This window comes from Osmerus eperlanus, chromosome 12 (genome assembly GCF_963692335.1).
Source record: "Osmerus eperlanus chromosome 12, fOsmEpe2.1, whole genome shotgun sequence".
Taxonomy (NCBI): domain Eukaryota; kingdom Metazoa; phylum Chordata; class Actinopteri; order Osmeriformes; family Osmeridae; genus Osmerus; species Osmerus eperlanus.
The window spans coordinates 15,838,203-15,859,268 of NC_085029.1; the positions used below are offsets into that span (position 1 = coordinate 15,838,203).

Here is a 21,066-nt window from a genome sequence, read left to right on the forward strand (position 1 = left end):
TAATGACTACTTTTTACTTATGTCAGAGTCCATATTTCTTTAACTAGAGTTAAAAAAATGCAGTCCGTCTTTGTAAACATGAGTATCTGTACTTGTACTTGAGGAGAGGGATGTACGTTCTGCTGCCATGTCTGAGCGTTCGTCACAATGGACAACATTCTGAATCAAACTCTCTATTAACATTAAACTATCAATACAAAATAACTTTTATTTGGCACATTCCAAGTGTGTGCATCTTTCTTCACACTCACAAACATGCTAATAAACAGCATCACATGAACATGTCTGGTCTTAAAGGGACCGTCGCTGATCTACAGATTAGAGCTGGTTGTCCAATGCAGCTGCCCTCTGATTCTCCTTCATCGAGCGACCAGCTAACACAGATGACATCATCCGCTCGTATAGGCACAGTCAGCTCTGCCTATCACTCATCTTCCTGCTTCACGCGGAGCCATTTAATTTGATGTGATCTTAATCGCAGAATGTTATTCTGGCAAACTGTGCTAAAAGGTTGCTGTTGAATGGGCTCTGCTGACCTAACGGGCTGGTTACATTCTGAAAAGCCTCTGAAACAGGAAGTGTTACAAGAGTTGACATCCAGTAAAAGCCTGAACTCTGTGACTTCCTACTATTGTGCAACAAAAAAAGATAAATCCCTCAGAAAAACAAAGCTGGGTTTTATTTTATAATATTCATTTATTGTTCAATAAAAATAGATTACAAAAAAAATGACGTGATGTCTCCTTCATGGCTGCCCCCAGAAGATGTGCCAGGGAGTCCTGGTGAGGATGAGGACTTCCTGTTTCCTTTTCCGCCTGGGGAGGGAGTTACTATTCACCCCTCTGACACAGACTAACAACCGTTGACGTCCAGACCGGGAGACGAACCCAGACCTCATGACGTTTACAGTACTTACATTCAACCTTTAATATACACACACACACACGGGTTTGGTTGTAGTGGTTGATGTTTTTGCAGTTTGCCCTTGTAAATTCAGTCTTTAAAGAAGTGTGGATAAAGAACACGACTAGGCGATAACACAAGAGTTCAAAGAGTTCAAATGGCAGAATCAAGACGTTTCAATTACAACGTATCATGAGTTGCTCTTCTTGGTCTTTTACACAATTCAGCACCAGGTTTCATGGGAGGGGGCGGGATCAAATCTGTAAACACCCCATGTCAGGCAGGGAGAAGCCCACGTGACCAAGAGAAGGTTCTAGAGCATGATTCTAAACTTTATTAGGCCTAGAATGGTGACTACAAGTCAGAAATGTCTTACTAAACTCATTTGGAAGGTGTCATCAGGACAAGCCTATATGAAACCAAGATATTATGTAAAACATGTTCAGGGTACAACATTACATCAGGGGTGGGGACAGTGCATTGCTGTTTTTCAGGAAAAGTGTCAGTTGCAGGCCTTCCTGATTAAGATGTCAAATAAAGTTATAGAGACCAGAAATAAAATAGAACTGGGGAGTGATTTGGCATTTTACTGACCTCCCACATGCTACAGTTTTGATAAGCTACTAACATAATTGGGGTCAACAGAAATCTGGAGCCATTGTGTATCCATCCTACTTAGTACAGCACTGCACAGACAGGGAGCCCCTACACTGGAAGATAACAACACCTGCAGCAGCTGTGCCTGGGATACAACTGGCTTTAGAAACACAAAAGAAACACCGCACTGGTTTTAGTCTAACAGTAAGCACAGCAACACTAAAGTACTTTGGACTCCCCTTCCAAAACCTGGCATATCTACAACACGAGCGTTTCCAGTCACTCAGTAAACTCAAGCGAAGGAAGGAAAACCACTCGGAGGTGAAGTATTGCTCTTCTTTCCTGGTTCCGTTCGGTCTGTCTGGGTTTCGTTTGGATCCAGAGCGCGGATGTTGTTTCTGGTTTCTGCTCTGGATGAGGATGACGTCTGCAGTGGCCAGAAACTCCAATAAACTAAGTATTCGTTCCTCTCAGGACAGATGGGAAACAGAGGAATGTAAGTGCCAGGATCCCACGAAAACTCTCTCTCTTTCTCTCTCTCTCTCTTTCTCGCTCTCAGTCTCTCTGTCTCAGTCTCTCTCTCTCAGTCTCTCTCTCTGTCTATTTGTTCCTGGCCCCTGAGTTACCAGGGAGAATAGAGCAGCCAGCCAGCGCAGGGTGAGCGGGGGGCAGAAAGGTCGAATCGTCGAGCAGCTTCAGTGTCTTCCCAGCGTCGACGCCAGCCCTCCTTCCTGTTTCCCGCCTGGTGGGAGCGCTCCAGGGCCCGCGTCCCGGGAACGTCGGCATGTCCGGCTCCCGAGCCAACAGCTTTTGGAACGGCTCGCTGGACGCGCTCGTAGGAAAAGCCATGTCTGCGTGCCCGTGTCATTCTGGCAGGCGTACGCCCCTGCTCAATGTGCTGGCAGCCGGCAGAGGCGGCGCGGCGGCGTGACATCCATCTTCCTCACGGTCACGTCCCCTCGCGCTGTGGGCCGTCTGACAGGTGAAAAGGCTTTTTCCACTCTTCTGTTGGTCATTTGGTGTCCAGATGACGATGTATAGTTGCAGAGAAAGCCCAGGGAACTATGGGAGGAAATCCGCATGTCGGTGAAGAGACTTTGTAGGAAACAAGAATCTCAAAGCAGCATTTATGAAAAACAACAGAACAACTTAAAAACCATCTAGGCTCTGTAGCTACAGTGGTGAACAGTAGAACGACGACCAGGGGAACCACGGCAACAGGGGTTAAGGTTGAGGGGAGACAGATAGAAGGTCCAGCTCCTGTTCATTTCAAGCTGCCCCCAACCGCCCCTCCCCTTTTAGCTTGCATGAAAAGTCTCACCAAAGTCAACACAGTAGTCTATACTGCACTCCCCAAGGTCCCACCTTCGACCACACCTCTCCAACCCCCCCCCCCCCCCCCCCGGCCTTCACACGGTGGTCGCCCGGCTGTGCTTGAGTGCCAGCGGGGAGTACTCTTTGATGCGGACGCACAGCTTGCCCCTCAGCCAGGGGTTCTGGAGCTCCAAGGGGCAGAAGTCGTCCTGTAGCCATTTCTCCCTGTCCTCCACCACCAGCACCAGGCCGAAGTGCTGCAGCTGCTCCTGGCTGTACACGCCCTGCTCCTGGGCCCCCAGGAGACGCCGGGAGACGGCGTTCATCTCCTGCACCACCAGCTGCACCATTTCCCGCGCCGACGTGTCCCGGGTGACCCGCAGCTGGGGAGGGGGGACGGGACAGATGGACAGAGGTTAGAAGAGGAGGTAAGGAGAGACAAAGAGAGGGAGGGAGAGAGAGAGAGAGAGGGAGAGGGAGGGAGAGGGAGGGAGAGGGAGGGAGAGGGAGAGAGAGGGAGAGAGAGGGAGAGAGAGGGAGAGAGAGGGAGAGGGAGGGAGGGGGAGGGAGAGGGAGAGGGGGAGGGGGGAGAGAGAGAGAGAGCACCTTGACGCTGGTCTCCTTGGGAAGGCCCGTGCGGTACTGGGGGTAGACTCTCAGCGTGGCGTGCCAGCCTCTCCTGTGCGGGCCTGGCGAGGGCGACGACAGCCTCTGGGTGCCGCTGTCCTCCGACAGGGTGCGGGCGGGCGGAGGGGGAGGCTGGCATCGCTCGGCGGGGCAGCAGCGGTCCACGGAGGAGGGGCGCGGCCAGCGGCGTCGGGGGGAGGAGGGGGGCGAGGGGGAGACGGTGTAGGAGGAAGGCTGGGAGGAGGAGGAGGCGGGGTGGGGGGCGGAGGGGAACTCCAGGCTGCTGGTCCGGACGCAGAAGGCCTGCCGCTTCTCCGTGATGCGTAGCAGCTCGATCTGCCGGCTCGGGAGGATGAAGTCACTGTCGAAGAGCTCCAGAGCTCCGCCCCCCCTGCTCCTGCACCTCTCCCCCCCACCGACCCGCTCCCCCGGGCCCGGCTGGGGGTCCGAGGCCTGGAGGACGTCGGGGGTGGTGTCGCTCAGGGCTCCTCCCCCACATCCTCCGTCGCTACGCAGGTAACCGGGAGTCTCGGGCGGGGCGGAGGAGGAGGAGGAGATGGGCGAGGAGGGGAGAAGGTCCAGCTCGCGGGGACTCTGGGCACGGCTGGAGTCGTAGTCGCTGTCAGTGGTGAGGAAGACCTCGGACGAGACCTCTTCGTCGGAGAGCCCGTGGTCTAAGGGTTACAGACACGTTACACAGTCCATGGTGAGAACAGAACTGAGCTGAAAGGTATATCTCTATAAGTAAGACTTTTACCTGTCTTATAACCTGTCTTTTTCTATCATTCTTTTCTCCCTCTCTCGCTCTCACCTGAGTGTTTGCGGCAGGGCTCTGGCGAGGGCATGGGGGAGGGCAGGTAGTCTGGCTGTGAGGAGGTGGAGTGAGGCTTGTCGGGCACCACGTCCTTGGAGAAATCTATGATCCAGGCCAGGGAGATGCCTCCCGTGGGCTGCTTGTAGCGGGCGTACTGCAGGGCGTCCATGATCCAGCGAGCCTCGCGCCAGATCTCCTCCATGTGCTGGGAGAGGACGTGAGGGAGGGTTACGGCAGCGTGAAGGTTATTACCAGATACTCACACACTCTCTTTCTCTCACACACTCTCCACTCTGCTTATTTCTCTCTCTCCATCTCTCTCTCTCCATCTCTCTCTCCATCTCTCTCCATCTCTCTGTCTCTCCTCCTCTCCTCCCTCTGTCTCTCCTCCTCTCTCCGTCTCTCCTCTCTCTCTGTCTCTCCTCTCTCTCCTCTCTCTCACCTGTATCTGCTCCTGGACCTTCTGGTGTTTCTGCTTGGCGGCGTTGAGTTCGGCCTCAGAGAAGGCTTCTCTCAGGGTCTGCTGGGCCATGAGCGACTCCAGCTCCAGCAGGGCAGACACCCTGCAGTACTGTCCCATGAAGCTGGGGCTGTAGGCGTCAAAGTGGACTGGAGAGACGCACACTTACAAGTTAACATTCAGCGACAGCGAGAGTCTCCGCCTCGACGGCGGTAGCTTCCATCAATAACCACGTCCACATCGAAGATTATCGGTCAAACGGAAAACCAACCACTAAACCGTCACTTCAACAATCAACGGCCTGATCCGGACTGACGGTTGTGTTTTTGGCGGTCCAGTTTGGCCGCGGGGCGTGTGTGTGTGTGCGGTGGTTGTGGTGGTACTGACCCAGCTCAAAGATCTGCAGGGGCAGGGTGAGGAAGCCGGAGCGAGGGCTGTAGGGGTTGTTCTGCCCCGGGGCCGTGCACACGTCATCTGAGGGGGGTAGAAGCAGGAGAAAGGACACCTTCTCCCCAAACTCCAACACCTCCTGGCTGTAAACACGGAAGTCCTGCGCCTGGGGAGCACACGGGGGAACAGTCACACACACAGCAGGCGGAGAAGAGGATAGAACACACTAAAATATACTTGCATGTCCCAGTACATACTAGAAATGTAATAAACTGAACGTGACATGATGGAATCTGGTGTTCCCTGAATGGGCTGGTTTCAGCTGGTTGATGCTGGTTGGCAGTCATGGCAACCAGCATCATGGAAATGAACCCTGGAGAGTGTTTGGTGGGATGGGCTGAGGGAGGCCAGACTGCGGTGGTCTAGTGTGGGTGATCAGAGGCTCCTAGGAGGGGGCTGGCTGTCTGACCTGGCTGACGGGGATGTTCATGTGGGCCATGAGGTCCTTGGCAGCGCTGCGGAGGTCCTGGAGGAGGCGGTGTGGAGCGCTCTGCACATCCTGGTCCATCTCCAGAGACTCGTCTAGCGAGGCCAGGGCCTGCAACCACTGCCACTCCTCCCTGAGACACACAAATAGAAACACATACACTATTTATAATCCCAATTCCAATTAGGGATATTAACCAACCAATGGGCCCAAGTCCCAAACACAGCGTCTACTGACCTGGAAACATTGCAGTTGTCTCGTATCTTGGTGTGACACAGAACGTTGGGCAGCTTCTGGGGGACTAGGGCTCGGATCTGATCCACGGAGCTGCAGAGCTTCAGGTAGCCCAGGTACAGGCCTGGCGACAGCAGCTTCCGGCTCCGTCTGTGGAAGGCCAGCTTCTCCTGGAAGCAGCACAGCACAGGGGAATGAGTGCTGAAGCTGACAGAATCCACTTGGTTCATGCTGTTGCTAACCACACTGAACCCATTCAATGGCCCCATTCTTTGACGTATTGTTGACTTGTATTGTTTGTTTTGATGGTGCTGCTACTTTGAAAATGGAGTCTGTGGTATTTCAACTGACAACATTTATATTACAAAACAACCACATCATCATGTTTTTACCAAACATATCTGGCCGAGAAACATGATTTTATGATGTATAGTATCAGTATTGTTGTTGCGGTGCCACATACTGAGATGCAAACCATTGTTTCAGACTGACAAACCCAAACCACGACACAGCACAAACAAACTAAGTCTACGACTATGGATATCAGGTTTGTACTGTGGCACAGAAAATACAAATTGTCCTTTGTTTTTTTGTATTTACCAAGGGCAGAAAAACACAATCGAAACATTGTTGGAGATGCAGTAAACAATAGCTTGGTTAGGTCTGTTGAATTGTAAAATTATTCTCATCTGGAAGAGTGAAAAAGGCACTCGAGGGACTTTTAGGTGAGAGGTTTGAGATAGTGTGGCTGGCTGGATAACATGGGACTTATCTGGCATTTAAATGCCTTCTATGACTCAACTGGGCTAGGTGGAAGAAAGTGACAGTTGGGAACAAGCTGTAAGCTGATTAACACGAGTGAGAGTTGAAAGAACCACAGTGTTGTCGTTGGAAACGTATTTCAGTTTGACTTCCTACAGTTTCTGGGCTGAGTGTAGTAAAGGATTTGGGATATGTAAATATTTACTGAAATGGACTACGGATCAGATTTAGATCTGTGTCAAGAAGTAAGTGTACTTTGATCTTTACTTGCCTATCCACAAAGCTGCTTTGAATTCTTTCATTTTCACTATGCAGACAATGGAAGGTTAACCCGGAAGGAACATGGGCTATCATCCCTACTGTGTTCTACAATCAGACAAACAACATATACACTGTAAAACACTGTTGTAGACTGACATGCTACAATTCAGTAGCATGAAGCAGCTCCGGATGCTGTCCAAGTGTGGCTAACGATACAGAGCTAAACTAAGCTAAGCTAAGGGTAAGCTAAGATAAGTGTAAGCTAAACTAAGGTAAACTGAGCTAAGGTAAGCTAAGCTAAGGTAAAATGAGCTAAGCTAAGGGTAAGGTAAACTGAGCTAAGCTAAGGTTCAGTTAAACTAAGCTAAACTGACCTAAGCTAAGCTAAAATAAGCTAAGCTAACTCACGTGGAGGGTGATGAGCAGCATGTCCAGAGCAGTGGGCTCTTCCGGGGAGGATATGGACTTGCGTTGGAGCTGGAGCTTGCACAGCTGCGTCCAACGCACCCCCTCCAGAGGTGGACAGACGCTCATGTCTCGTATCAACACCAGCAGGGCGTTGCCGTGCTTGTCTTTGATTGGCTCAAAATACACCTGTCCCAGGTCCTGGGTTCCCAGCATGCCCTTCAAGAGACCCAAGAATGACACTTAATTGGATACCATTAACCAATGTTCATAGGTCAAGAACTGACGTAAAAAAACGCAATGGGTTGGTTGTAAATATGTTTTATGCCACGGTTCTGTTCGTTAGTTACACACTAGGCTAGGTCAGTGTAGAGCTGGTGGGTGTGGCCGTACCTGCAGGTGCAACACGGCCTGCAGCATCTTGAGGCGTGTCTGCAGGGTGCAGGAGCAGGAGGACTGGGAAGGGATGAGGCACTGCTGGAGCCAGGGGATCTCCTCCCACAGGTAGGACACCTGGAGGACCACAAGGTACCCACACACACAACACTTATCTGACGAGGCAAACCAAAAAACCCTTCCTTCTCACAGTTCCATCAATGCTGAAAGGTAGAGGGTCATAGAGCGTTGTCAGTGTTGAAGGTACAGGGAGTGACGCTGACCTTAGTAAACCACAGGAAGTCCTGCATGAGAGAGCTGGAGTAGGAGTCGTCTATCTCCACCACTGGGATCTGGTCCTCAGGGGTCACCAGGATGTTGTCATCTCTGTAGAGGATGGTGGTCAGATACAGGCCCCTGTGGATCCACAACCAGACCAGTTATATACTGACCCATTACCCAAATACAGGCCCCTGTGGATCCACAACCAGACCAGTTATATACTGATCCAGGACCAGACCAGACAGTTATATACTGACCCAGGACCACACCATACACAGTTATATAATTATCTCAGTCTCAAGTTAATACATTGATTGTCACGATCTTACCTTTTCAAGCTTTTGACAAACTTGCTGGTGGGTTGGAAGAGATGGCGAAGGCTTTTGGATACGGAGTGTTTTCTGACATGTGGCGGTGCTTTGCATTGCTCTGCTGAGACAAGGAAACAGGCTCCATCATGTTTTGATCCACTGCTAATAGAACAGAACACCGCTACACCGTCTAACCTCTGATGGCAATTTGTCATTGGTTTTCCCCTCACTTTACTTGGCACTAATAGCTGAACACCGTCAAAACACTGTCACGTTGGGGGAACGTCCTTGCTATGGCAACTTGTAAAATTAACGACAACAAAGTTGACACTTCTCATAACACAGCGGCAGTGGAATGTTTTCAGTCACTTGGTGCGCTCTGGTGGAGTTCTGACAGTTGACAGCCATGCTGCCAGTAGACTATAGGCCCATAGAGAGACTGGGGGGGGGGGGGCTGGACTGGAGTTTGTGTGTGTGTTTACCTGTACAGAGTAGAGGTGTCAGAGCATGGTATGTTTTCCTGACTTGCAGAGCAAGAAAAAAAAAAAAAAAAAAAAAGGAGAAAATCCTTATACCAAGCTAGGAGGAGGCCAAGGAGTTGAAGTGTGTGTGTGTGTTTGTGTGTGTGCTTGTGTTAACCCTTAGTCTCTCACTGACAGGGAGGTCAGGTCTCTTGGTGGGGACATGTTTATTTTTAGTGGGTCTGGGGGGGGGGGGTTGGATTGGTTAGTTGGGGGGAGCGGGGGAGGAATAAGTGAGATAATGTGCTTTGCAATTCATTAGAAACCAGGAGTCTCACCCTACACACCTTAACTCTCTCTTCCACCCCAATAAACCCCTAAGGCACTCTCTCTCAGGCTCAGACCACTTAAATCAATAAATCCCCTATTCAGGGCCGAAATGAACTAATTTTCTTTTCATGAGACGAGTCTAGGTGGAATAACAAGAATACCAGCTTACCTCGCCCTTTCTACGCCCCCCTCCCATACGCCCTCCTAGACCTCTCTCTCTCCAGCCACCACAGCCCTCATGCTGCCTGCCTGCCTGCCTGCCTGCCTGCCTGCCTGACACTGAGTGAGACAGACAGGTATAGCCATCCACTGAGGTGCCTGTGTTAGTGAAGGCCCCTTTCACAGTTTAATTAATAGTGTTTAGAGAAGGTTGGGGGGGGGGCAGCAGACAGGGGGTTCAGGAGGCCTGTAGGGGAGAGGGGGGCTGGCGTTCAGGGGGGGGGGGGGGGGGGGAGTCTGCAGTCAGTGTTAATTTATACCCCTTGGCCGCGCACGGACAGGCCCCAGCTCTACAGGAACAACAAACATGACCCCGGGACAAACGACCCGGGCTACCGTGCGTGAACTTGCTCGTGGTCGGCGGCGACGGCTGGAAAATGCGGGGCAGGGTCGGGGGTGCGTCGCCTGCTTGCTGAATGCTGACTATTATATTGTGTATCATACATCACGTCTATACTACCAAACCCCTACACCCGCCCCCCAGCACAACCCCAGCCCTGCACCCACTGCGAGGCAGAGGTAGCCGGGGCAGGACAATACTGACTGAACAGCTCTGGTGAAAACGAACCCACAGCTGGTGTGAAACCGTCAACGTGAACGAGCGTTGACATTTACAGGGTTGCCTCATGAGTAGGTGTGTTTGGGCTCCAGACCTGGGAGACGTGGGGATGCATGGATCATATCTCCACAGAGGCCTCCGTCGAGGGTTTAGTACCAGTCTAGCAACAAGCCAGGTTGCTATGTGTATGTTATTAACAGCAGATATTTGTTCTGTGCACCTTATGCTGTCGCATTCCCTAAGCAGTCATAAAGAGCGTCAGAGGAGAGAGTCCTATAACCCCTCCACCATACCCCCTGGTTTCTCTCTGGTCTCACCCTGGTCTCACCCTGGTCTCTCCCTGGTCTCTCCCTGGTCTGGTCTCACCCTGGTCTCTCTCTGGTCTCTCCCTGGTCTCTCTCTGGTCTCTCCCTGGTCTCTCCCTGGTCTCTCCCTGGTCTCACCCTGGTCTCTCCCTGGTCTCACCCTGGTCTCTCCCTGGTCTCACCCTGGTCTCTCCCTGGTCTCACCCTGGTCTCTCTCTGGTATCTCCCTGGTCTCTGGGGTCAGTGTGAACCAAAGCATCCCCCCTCTGGAAGACTCTCCAGGGTGAGTCTCTAGCACCAGCCAGGGCGGGTGTGGGAGGATAGATGGGAGGTTATACCGTGGCACAAACAGTGGTGATGCTCTTCTTTGATCTGTCCCAGCAGCCGGTCCAGCGCCTCCTTCTGGCCTCGCTGGCGCGGCGCACGTCCGTCGATCTCCCTCCAACCTGCAGGGACACACACAGATCATGAGGAACTCGGAGCCAAGAACAGTAACATCCAACAACTGGACTGGAACTTAAAGCCAATGTGTGATCACAGCAGAAATCAAAGTAGCTGTGTTAGATTGATAAATCCCAGCTCTCACCCATGGCACTGTTCCACTGAGAGTGATTGCACTGGGATGAATACATCTTAAAGTATTTGACTGTATTCACACCATTCGTATATCCTTCTGTTGCACCAAACCCAAGACTAGGCTGGAAAACGTCACATAACGAACCCTAACCCAACATCTGCTCCCAACAACCACACAACACACTCCCTGTTACGATAGACAAACATAAAAAAAAAAAAAAAAGATTTTTACACCTCACGCGACACAACGGCAGTTTGCCTTTATCGGCAGCTCATCGGAGCAGGGATCAGTGAGCGCAGCCCCCTGAGGCGAGCACCGCGGCCAGGAGCCGGGAGAGAAGAGGGGTCTGTGTGGTGGCTGAAACACCCCCGTGTGAGAAAGCTGTGGTTGGCTGAGAGACGACTCCAGCACACGCTGCTACTGGCTGGGAACAGGAGGACTGAGAAAGCCCTCAGTATGTTTAGACCTGTCCCTTTCCTCCTCCCTCCCTCCCTCCTTCCCCCCCACCATTCCCTCTCGCACGCACACACACAATTAGACACACTTACACACAGACATACACACAGACGTCCCCTCACTCTCACAGTAAACAGGGAGGTAAACAGGGCCAGAGAGAGAGAGACTGAGAGAGAGAGAGAAATAGAGAAACAGACAAAAAAGTGAGAGAGTGAGAAAGGAGAGAGATATAGGACAGAGAAGAGCGAAGAGAGAGAGAGAAATAGGACAGGAGAGAGAGGAGAGAGAAAGGAAAGAGAGATAGAAAGGAAAGAGAAAGAGAGAAAGGAAAGAGAGATAGGAAAGACGAGAGGAGAGAGAGATAGATAGGAAAGAGAGAGAAAGGAAAGAGAAAAAGAGAAAGAAAAGCAAGAGAGAGATAGTAAAGAGAGATAGGAAAGAGAGAGAGTGCCTGGCCCTGGTAGTAGCCATCTCTGTTACGATGCAGAGAGAGAAGCTGCAGGATGATGATGTGAGATGATGTACGGGTGATAAGGCATCCCCCAGAGCTGGGCCCCTGGGAGGCTGGGAGAGGGGGGCCTAAAACACGGTGAGCTCTATTCCCGGAAAGGTTCCTGTCCTGGACAGCACAACCAGGCTCTTTAATGGCCAGGGCCGGCCTGATATAAGGCGGCCAGTGTTGGGCCCTGCGCTGAGCCCTCGTACAGACATGCAAATATTTCCAGCGGTAGGGAAAACACAAACACCGAGGGAGGAGAGGGAAGCCCAGTTCTCTCTTTCTTTAACACACACTCTTGTGTACCTGTGTACTACAAACACACACACACACGTCAATAATGAATACTTGAACAGTCACTCATAGGCCGGGTGTCTGCTCTGCTGGAAATGCTAGTGAAGATGGGACATGTTTTAGTTTGAACTTTATGTCCTTATCTACAATGTATACAAGGCCAAAACATAAACAATAATTTAAAAGATTACGCTATGATAAAGGCACGAGACAGAATTGTTTACACCCATCACACAAGACGGGCTCCCTCACCTCCCTCCCTCACCTTCCTCCCTCACCTTCCTCCCTCACCTCCCTCAGAACATCTACAAGTGTCAGGTACTAAGAGACCACGGAAAGTCAACATGAGTTGACGCACTTTGAGGATGTTCCACAGCAGCTCCAGACATTCCTCCCACACGCTGTGCAGGCGAGGGAATCCCTCTCTCTGGAAGTCTGAACGACTGCGGACAAGTCTCACCAGTCTACGCTGGTGCTTTAACCTCCCCTCTTTCCCTCTTTCCTTATACCCTCCCCACAAACAGGACAACTGAGGATCTGAAGCACATGTTTCACGGATGAACAGCAAAGTGTTGCTGAGGTGAGATGACAGGGAAAGAGACACCTCAGGCAGATGAGATGCACCCAGAAACAGAGTGAATGAGAGAAAGAGCGTGGCAGAGAGTTGGGGAGAGATTGAGTAAGAGAGAGAGAGAGAGAGAGAGAGAGAGAGAGAGAGAGAGAGAGAGAGAGACTAGGAAACAGAAAGCTGGAGGGATTTAGAAAGAAAGTAAAAAAAGAAAGAAAAATTGAGAGATTGACAGATAGGCAGAGAGAAAGACTGAATTATATAAAAAACGAGAGCAAGATAGAGACAGAGTTTGAAAGCGAGAGAGAGGGAGCTCGAGAGCGCCACGGAGCAGGAGGAATCTGGAGAGACACAGAGAGAGGAAGGAGACCGAGCAAGAGAGAGAGAGAGAGTAAGACAGATCCGTCCTGGCCTCCCAGCGCCTCAGCTGTTGGGCAGGATGACCTCACAGCGTCTGCGGAGACAGGAGAGACCAGTCTTCCTAACGAGCGAGCTACGGTTACACGCGCTGACGTCTGGAGCAGGGCTCCTGCTGGCCCGGGGGCCTCCAGCTGTCACCCCCGCACCATCACAACATCTCGGAGCTGACGCTGCGCCCACGTCACCACCCTGTCGGAAAACCTGCTTCACGCCCAATGAGGTTAGATCTGCGAAGCGGTGAGCCGGGCGCGTGAGATCGCGGAGGAAAGTAAAGGTCAACACACAGACACACACGCGCACGTGTGAAGAGACAAACACGCCTAGACACACGTGTAGAGTCAGAGTCAGGTGGCTGAGCGGTTAGGGAACCGGGCTATTAATTAGATGGTTGCCGGTTCGATTCCTGGCCGTGAAAAATGACGTTGTGTCCTTGGGCAAGGCACTTCACCCTACTTGCCTCGGGGGAATGTCCCTGTACTTACTGTAAGTCGCTCTGGATAAGAGCGTCTGCTAAATTACTAAATGTAAATTTGTAAACAAATATCAGACAGACACACACACACGCCTGAAAGTTTACAGCAACTTCCTGTTGATTTGCAGTATGTTGAGTACATTTGAAAGGAAGAGAGGATAGAGAAGGAGAAGGACTTACTGGAGGGGGTGGCGCAGGAAGGGGTGGAGATTTGGGGGGGGCCCCAGCCCTTCATGTTGTATGCAGACACATGGACGTAGTAGTAAGTCCCCTTTAACACACAAACACACACACACCTTAGCAGTCCAACTTTGGATATACATTCATATTTAAACAGTTGCTTGGATGTATGTCGGTGGGATGTATGCGTTGTGCTCTGTGTGTGTGTGTGTGCATCGTGTTTTAGCAGTTTCTTCTTTATTAACGCCTTTGTCAGTGTCAATCCCAGTGTGTGTGAGTGTGCGTGTGTGTCCCTTCCTGTAGCTAACACCAGTAACACATGGCTTTGCTGTGGAACCAGCCAGCTCTCTCCTTTCTCAGCCAGATCAATCAGGGAGCCGCCAGCTCCCTGACCTCATCCTGACCCCTGTCATGTGACGGGGGTGGCCTCAGGCTGACAAAGCTACAGGGTCCGACAGCACCAATAACAGCCCAGCGGTCATGGCCAGAGGAGAAGTCCGGCTGTCTCTGTTCCCGTTTAAAAATGTCAAACATAAATCGGGTGCTTTCTCAAGAGGAGGCTAGCTAACAAGCTGCTCGTCTGAGTATTATGGTCTGGCCCACAACTGTGCGGCAGTGGGTTCTCTGTTATGAAAGACACGGATGGGAGACTTGGAGCACAATAAAGTATGTTTCCACGGAGCCAAAACTGCCAGGAGTCCCCCTGTACTTACTGTAAGTTGCTCTGGATAAGAGCGTCTGCTAAATGACTAAAAATGTAAAATGTAAAAATGTTGTGGGATCAGCCTGATGAATAGTGAGATAGCGAACCCGGACTCAGCAGCCGGAGTTTCATGCACACGTGATGCTCGTCAGAGACCTTGGTGAGAAGCGGCCACTGTCCGTCCATGTTTTATCAGCCAGCGTTACCAGCTGACGCGTAGCTAGACGCCGTGTTTTTGTGAGTGCTTTCTCAGTCGTAAACAGAGGTTTAGAAGATGGTGTGCCTCCTCTATCTCCGGCCCTGGTTTGAGGTGAGTCGGGAGGAAATTGAGTTTGCAGGAATCTAGGTCACAGCCGTGCTCTGACAGAATGTCGGATGCCCTTTTCACAAAAAACAACACGTAGTTTGATCTGGGGATGGCTTCCACTTGTCTGGGTGTGCGACTGGAGGGTATATACTTTAAATACTCGACGGTGTGCGATAGTCTGACCTTTAATTGATCGCTCAAGAGTGGAATAGACCTTTGTGGATTGAAAGAGAGTAGTTAGTGAAGCTGGGAGGCATGGAGACCTGGAGAAACTGGTGGTCCACCTCAGTGTGTGTGTGTGTGTGTGTGTGTGTGTGTGTGTGTAGAAGAGGAAGGGATGCTCACCGGAGTGAGGCCTGTGATGTTGCACTGTAACACACTGGTGTCCTCCAACAGCAGCTCTCCCAGGAGAGGACTGAAGGATGGAGAGATGCTCCAGACCACTGGGACATGGGCACAACAAACGTCAAATAAACACATATTTGGAGGATAAGAAGTATGCACACTAACCCCAGTGAAAGGAAGACAGACAGAGACACAGACAGACAGACAGACACACAGACAGACATAGACACAGCTGGCCAAACAGACAGACAGACATAGACACAGCTGGCCAGCCAGACAGAAAGAGACACAGACAGACAAAAACACAGACAGACAGACAGAGACACAGACAGACAGAGACACAGACAGACAGCCAGAGACACAGACAGACAGACAGACACAGCTGGCCAGACAGACAGACAGACAGACAGAGACACAGACAGACAGCCAGAGACACAGACAGACAGACAGACACAGCTGGCCAGACAGACAGACAGACAGACAGAGACACAGACAGACAGCCAGAGACACAGACAGACAGACAGACACAGCTGGCCAGACAGACAGACAGACAGAGACACAGACAGACAGCCAGAGATAGGCAGCTCACCCTTGTACTTGGTGACCACAGCTGAGTTGACACTGAGGGGCTCCAGGTAGTCCACCCTGAGGCTGGTGCTGCTGCTGACAGACAGACGGACACTACTGGGAGCCTCCGGAGGACCTGGGACAGGCAGACAGGCAGACAGGCAGTTCATATTGTGTTAGTGTAAGGAGGGAGATATTATAAACACATATTCTGTCTGCTCATAACACTACGGTGTTCTCCAGCTTAGCGGTGTGTACGGGACAACAGCACTGCTGTATTCTCAAACAAACAGGCTGTGCTGTGTCTTAGGTCTGGACCCCTATCTGAATCACACTACTGTAGAACAGAGCCTGGGAAAAACCTACAAAACAGCCCACTCATAAAAGTGTGTGTGTGCGCGTGAGTGTGTGTGTGTGAGAGTGTGAGTAAGTGTGTGTTCCAGTGTGTAATAAAGAGGGAAAAGTCCTCTGTGCATCAAAGTCCAGATTGATTCTGGTGTAAGGGGGCGTCAGTCTATCCTTCCACCACGCGTGGCATGAGACGCCTGTAAAAAGTTAAAGAGGGAACACAGACGCGCTTCACACACACACGCGCGCACGCACACACACACACATATGCATACCCCAGGCACTCGCTTGGACACGCGCAGGATACACATGCACTCAAGCACACATACACGAAAGTGCATACACACACACACACAAGCGCATACACACATGACTCTGTCCCAGCCGTCATAACATGGAAGCCATTAACAGCTCAGACAGAATGACACAAAAAAAAAGTGAAATCAAGGCGACTCTGGAAAGATCTGGGCACCAACTGTACTATGAGAAGAGGAATGACACACAGATATACTGTACATGCCTGCATGCGTGGCAGATTTGAGCGCTAAACTAAATGACACATTGCCTCTGTGTGTATGAGTGTGTGTGTGTGTAAGAGAGAGTGTGTGTGTGTTCCTCCTGTGTCAGGAGACAGCAGCATCGCAGGACTCCTACAGCTCGACGTCGTGTTCCAGCGGTCGACGCACCTGACCCCGTACCAGAACCATCCACCCCCCCCCACACACACACACACACACAACAGAGACATAAACCTTACCGGCGTGCTGGAAGCCCGTCTGCATGCGTCTGAACAGCCGGTGTCTCCACTCCCAGGCCTTCAGCTGCCTCTCCCGGTCCGAGTCCTCCCGCTCCCCGGGGCCCTCGCTCCGCACCTGAGCCTTCAGGGCCTCCACGCGCTGCTCCGCCTCCAGGACCAGCGTGGCCAGGTGCATCGCCCGGCCCTCCAGGCTCACGACTGGAGACACACACCGGAGAGACGACGTCACAGCCTGACCACCGGGGTCACACACAGCACCGGGGTCACACACACACACACACCGGAGAGACAACGTCACAGCCTGACCACCGGGGTCACACACAGCACCGGGGTCACACACACCACTGGGGTCACACACACACAGCACCGGGGTCACACACACTCACACACCACCAGGGTCACACACACACACACAGCACCGGGGTCACACACACACACCACCGGGGTCACATACACACACACCACCGGGGTCACACACACACACACACCACCGGGGTCACACACACTCACACACCACTGGGGTCACATACACACACACCACCGGGGTCACACGCAGCACCGGGGTCACACACACTCAAACACCACCGGGGTCACATACACACACACCACCGGGGTCACACACACACACAGCACCGGGGTCACACACACACACCACCGGGGTCACACACACTCACACACCACTGGGGTCACACACACACACAGCACCGGGGTCACACACACACCACCGGGGTCACACACACGGCCGTGGATGCGCTGCACACGCATTCTAGACACACAGATGTGGTGTACTGCACATGCACACACTAACACTCACACACGCATTCGCCCTAACACAGACACGCATAGTACACACATTCTCTCTCCCTCTATTCACATATTCCAGTGTTTTTACAGTCCAATCTCTTTATGTGTTTGTTTGTCAGGCCGGCTGGAGCCTAATTCTCCACTTAAGAAGTGTTTTAAACTGGGCAGCCGTTCTTTAAGGACGGTGACATCACCCGTAGCTGACATGACACAGAGAGACACACGAGGCGAGGAAGCAGAGAGAGAAAGGGAGGGAGAGGGAGAGAGGGAGACAGGAGAGAGAGGGAGAGAGGGAGGGAGAGAGGGAGACAGGAGGATAGAGAGGAGAAAGAGAGAGGGAGAGAGAAAGAGAGGGAGAGGGGGAAGGAAGGTGGGAACAGAGTTACACATGGTGTTTGGGTCAGGAGGAGGCGAGGATAGGCAGAGAGACAGAGGAGGGTACAGGGAGCGACAGAGTGAGAGGCTGAGGGCTGGAGAGGGAGACAGTCTCAGTTGACTTCCTCCTCTAAGTGCTTTATCCCAGCAGTGGCCCTGTCTGTGTTTGCCAGTCCTGCCTCCTGTCTCTCTCTGTGTTTCTGTCTGCCTCGCTGTGTCTCAGTGGATTTCAGCACGAAAGGCTACCTGTCTGCATCTAAACCTCCATTTGTTTTACTCTCCCTGTTGTTTGTCTGTGTCTCTGTCTGCATGTCTCTCTCTCTCTCTTTGTCTTGTTTCAATGTCTCTTTGTCACTGACACCACTCTCTCTTTTTCTCTCTTTGTTTTGGGTCTTTCTCTCAGAGACACTCTGATAGCAGGCCTGTCTAGCAGGCCAGAACCACTGGCTTCCTTTCCAAGCCCAGGGACAAACCAGGGAGGAGGAGAAGGCGGGGAGAGGAGGAGAAGGCCAGGGGGAGGAGGAGGCCAGGGGGAGGAGGAGGCCAGGGGGAGGAGGAGGCCAGGAGGAGGAGGAGGCCAGGAGGAGGAGGAGGCCAGGAAGAGGAGGCCAGGGGGAGTAGGAGGCCAGGAAGAGGAGGCCAGGGGGAGTAGGAGGCCAGGAGGAGGAGGCCAGGGGGAGTAGGAGGCCAGGAGGAGGAGGCCAGGAGGAGGAGGAGGCCAGGAGGAGGAGGCCAGGAGGAGGAGGAGGCCAGGAGGAGGAGGCCAGGGGGAGGAGGAGGCCAGGGGAAGCCAAAAAGAAAACTGGCTCTTTGATCTCACTCCTCTGATGGAGTTTGATTAGAACGTTCTTATTAAAAATACACGTCTCCAGACTTGAGCTGATGGGGAATACCCATTAACTCTCTCATGCTTCTCTCCATCTCCTCCCCCCTGCCGGTCCATGTGTTGTTTAGGCAGCAATCACAGGAGCAGTCACAGTAAACAGCACTTTCTCTTCAAATGTTTTCATTAAGTAATACCTTTATAGAACAGTCTGGATGTCTGTTCGTGTGTGTGTTCGTCTGGGAGCGTGTGTGTGTGTGTGTCTGGGTGTGTGTGTGTGTCTGGGTGTGTGTGTCTGGGAGGCTTCACCACATCTAATCATTAGCAGAGCGTCGAGTCCTGCCGCCTGCTGGATCTCAGAGAGCAGAAGTGGTGATGAAGATGAGTGATACGGTATCATTACCAGGGCCTCTTCATCACCATCAGACTTCACACTTTCCCAACAATTCTTTTCTCTTTCAGCCAGGGAAAGAACAGAAGGTGTTTTTTCTCTCTCTCTCTCTCTCTCTCTCTCTCTCTCTCTCTCTCTCTCTCTCTCTCTCTCTCTCTCTCTCTCTCTCTCTTTTTTTTTTTTTACTTCCAAAGTGTGGGAACGTGTTATTGTTGTGAGATGAGGGGTCGTTTGTTTGTTTGCAGTAGTTGCTGTGGCAACAGCCCCTGTCGCCCGGCAGGCGGGTGAGGTTGCCGGGACAGCGGCTAAACGTCTTCAATGGTTACCGCGGAGATCTTGTCGGTGGACATTGGTCATTTTGATGACCTGCCCCCCCCCCACACTCCCCTCCCACATGTCTGAAATCTTTACGACCTTCTAAATTAAAATGTATGTGAATAAAACCGAATGTCCCCATAACCCATATGTGCGGGCATTCCCACACACACACACACACACACACACACACGCACTCACAGTGAGGGCTCTCCTTGGCCCCAGCGCGCAGGAGCAGCTTGGCCATAGGGACGTTGTTGGTCATGATGGCTATGTCCAGGGGCAAGAGGCCCTCACTGTTGGGGTGTTCAGGTCCAGTTCCTCCAGGCTGTACTGAGACAACAACAGCTGCACCAGGTCCATCTCCTGGTGCTCCACCGCCTCGAACAGGGCCTCGTTACTCTGGAACTAGGCCATGGACGCACACACACACACACATATGAGAAGGACACGCACAGAATAAAATATAGAGCAAAAAAAAAACACAATGATAAAATAAAAACTTGATATGATATAGTCTGGGTAAGTGTCGGTTGTGTATGTTTGCATCTGTGGTGTGTGTTGTGTGTGTGTGTGGTGTTTGTGTGTGTGTGTGTGAGTGTTGTGGTGTGTTTATTGTGGTGTGTGTGTGTGTGGTGTGTGTTTGTGGGTGTGTGTGTGTGTGGTGTATGAGTGGGTCTCGTCTCACCATGGTGGACTTGCGTAGGCGTTCCTTGTCGCCGCGGCCGGAGACCACGCTGTCCTCCAGCCCCGGGCCGGCTGAGCCCACGCGGAACTTCCCCGACAGGTTCCTGTAGAGGCGGCGCGCTGCGCTGGGGGAGGACAAGCTGGCCGCCTTCCTGGTGGGGGGGTGAGGCTCTCGCATCTGCTGGGTCATCTTGGCTGACTCCGCCCTGGGGGAGGAAGAGCGGGAGAGGTGAGAGAGTGTGTGTGTGTGTGTGTGTGTGAGGCCTGCAGAGTGGAGGTAGCCTCTGTCCTCCCTCACGCCCAGGGGGCTGCTAAGCCCCTGGCATTACTGTGCTGGAGATCATCTAGATAAGGGCATCAGGTTGGCATCAGGTTGGTACAGGCCCCCCCGGCCTTTACGGCCATGTTTTCCTGAGGAGACAGTGTGGTGCTGTCTTGCTGTCTCCTATCTGGGTATGTGGGGTATGTCAGCCATGCTGCCCTTCTCCAAGCTGCCATGGATATGCAGCTATGCAGACGAGAGTGTGTTTCCGGGCCGGGGGGCCGGGGGGGGGGGGGGGGGGGGGGGGTGGGTCTGGGCAGCGCTGGCGCACACACTCAGCCGCTGACGTGGATGTCAGCGAGACTTTCTGAGGCGACGTTGACACAGTCCGTTAGCCCGTCTCACGTAGGGAGAGATAGGGAGGGGGAGACAGGGAGGGAGAGACAGGGAGGGGGAGACAGGGAGGGGGAGACAGGGAGGGAGGGACAGGGAGGGGGAGACAGGGAGGGAGAGACAGGGAGGGAGAGACAGGGAAGGAGAGACAGGGAGGGGGAGACAGGGAGGGGGAGACAGGGAGGGAGAGACAGGGAGGGGGAGACAGGGAGGGAGAGACAGGGAAGGAGAGACAGGGAGGGGGAGACAGGGAGGGGGAGACAGGGAAGGAGAGACAGGGAGGGGGAGACAGGGAGGGGAGACAGGGAGAGAGAGACAGGGAGGGAGAGACAGGGAGGGGGAGACAGGGAGGGGGAGACAGGGAGGGGGAGACAGGGAGGGGGAGACAGGGAGGGGGAGACAGGGAGGGAGGGACAGGGAGGGGGAGACA

General features: G+C 52.5%; 1 protein-coding gene across 1 annotated transcript; it reads right to left on the minus strand.

Moving 5' to 3' along the window:
• Positions 1 to 394: 394 nt before the first annotated feature.
• On the minus strand, positions 395 to 20,181 carry LOC134031689 (ankyrin repeat and fibronectin type-III domain-containing protein 1). Its single transcript, XM_062475393.1, is given in 19 exon segments — positions 395 to 3,197; positions 3,421 to 4,115; positions 4,253 to 4,460; positions 4,698 to 4,864; positions 5,103 to 5,271; positions 5,575 to 5,725; positions 5,830 to 5,996; positions 7,258 to 7,473; positions 7,648 to 7,767; positions 7,914 to 8,046; positions 8,241 to 8,340; positions 10,435 to 10,542; positions 13,560 to 13,650; positions 14,915 to 15,012; positions 15,504 to 15,617; positions 16,587 to 16,784; positions 19,496 to 19,600; positions 19,603 to 19,702; positions 19,983 to 20,181. Coding segments are annotated over 19 exon segments (3,417 nt in total). The 5' UTR covers positions 20,172 to 20,181; the 3' UTR covers positions 395 to 2,909.
• Positions 20,182 to 21,066: the final 885 nt, after the last annotated feature.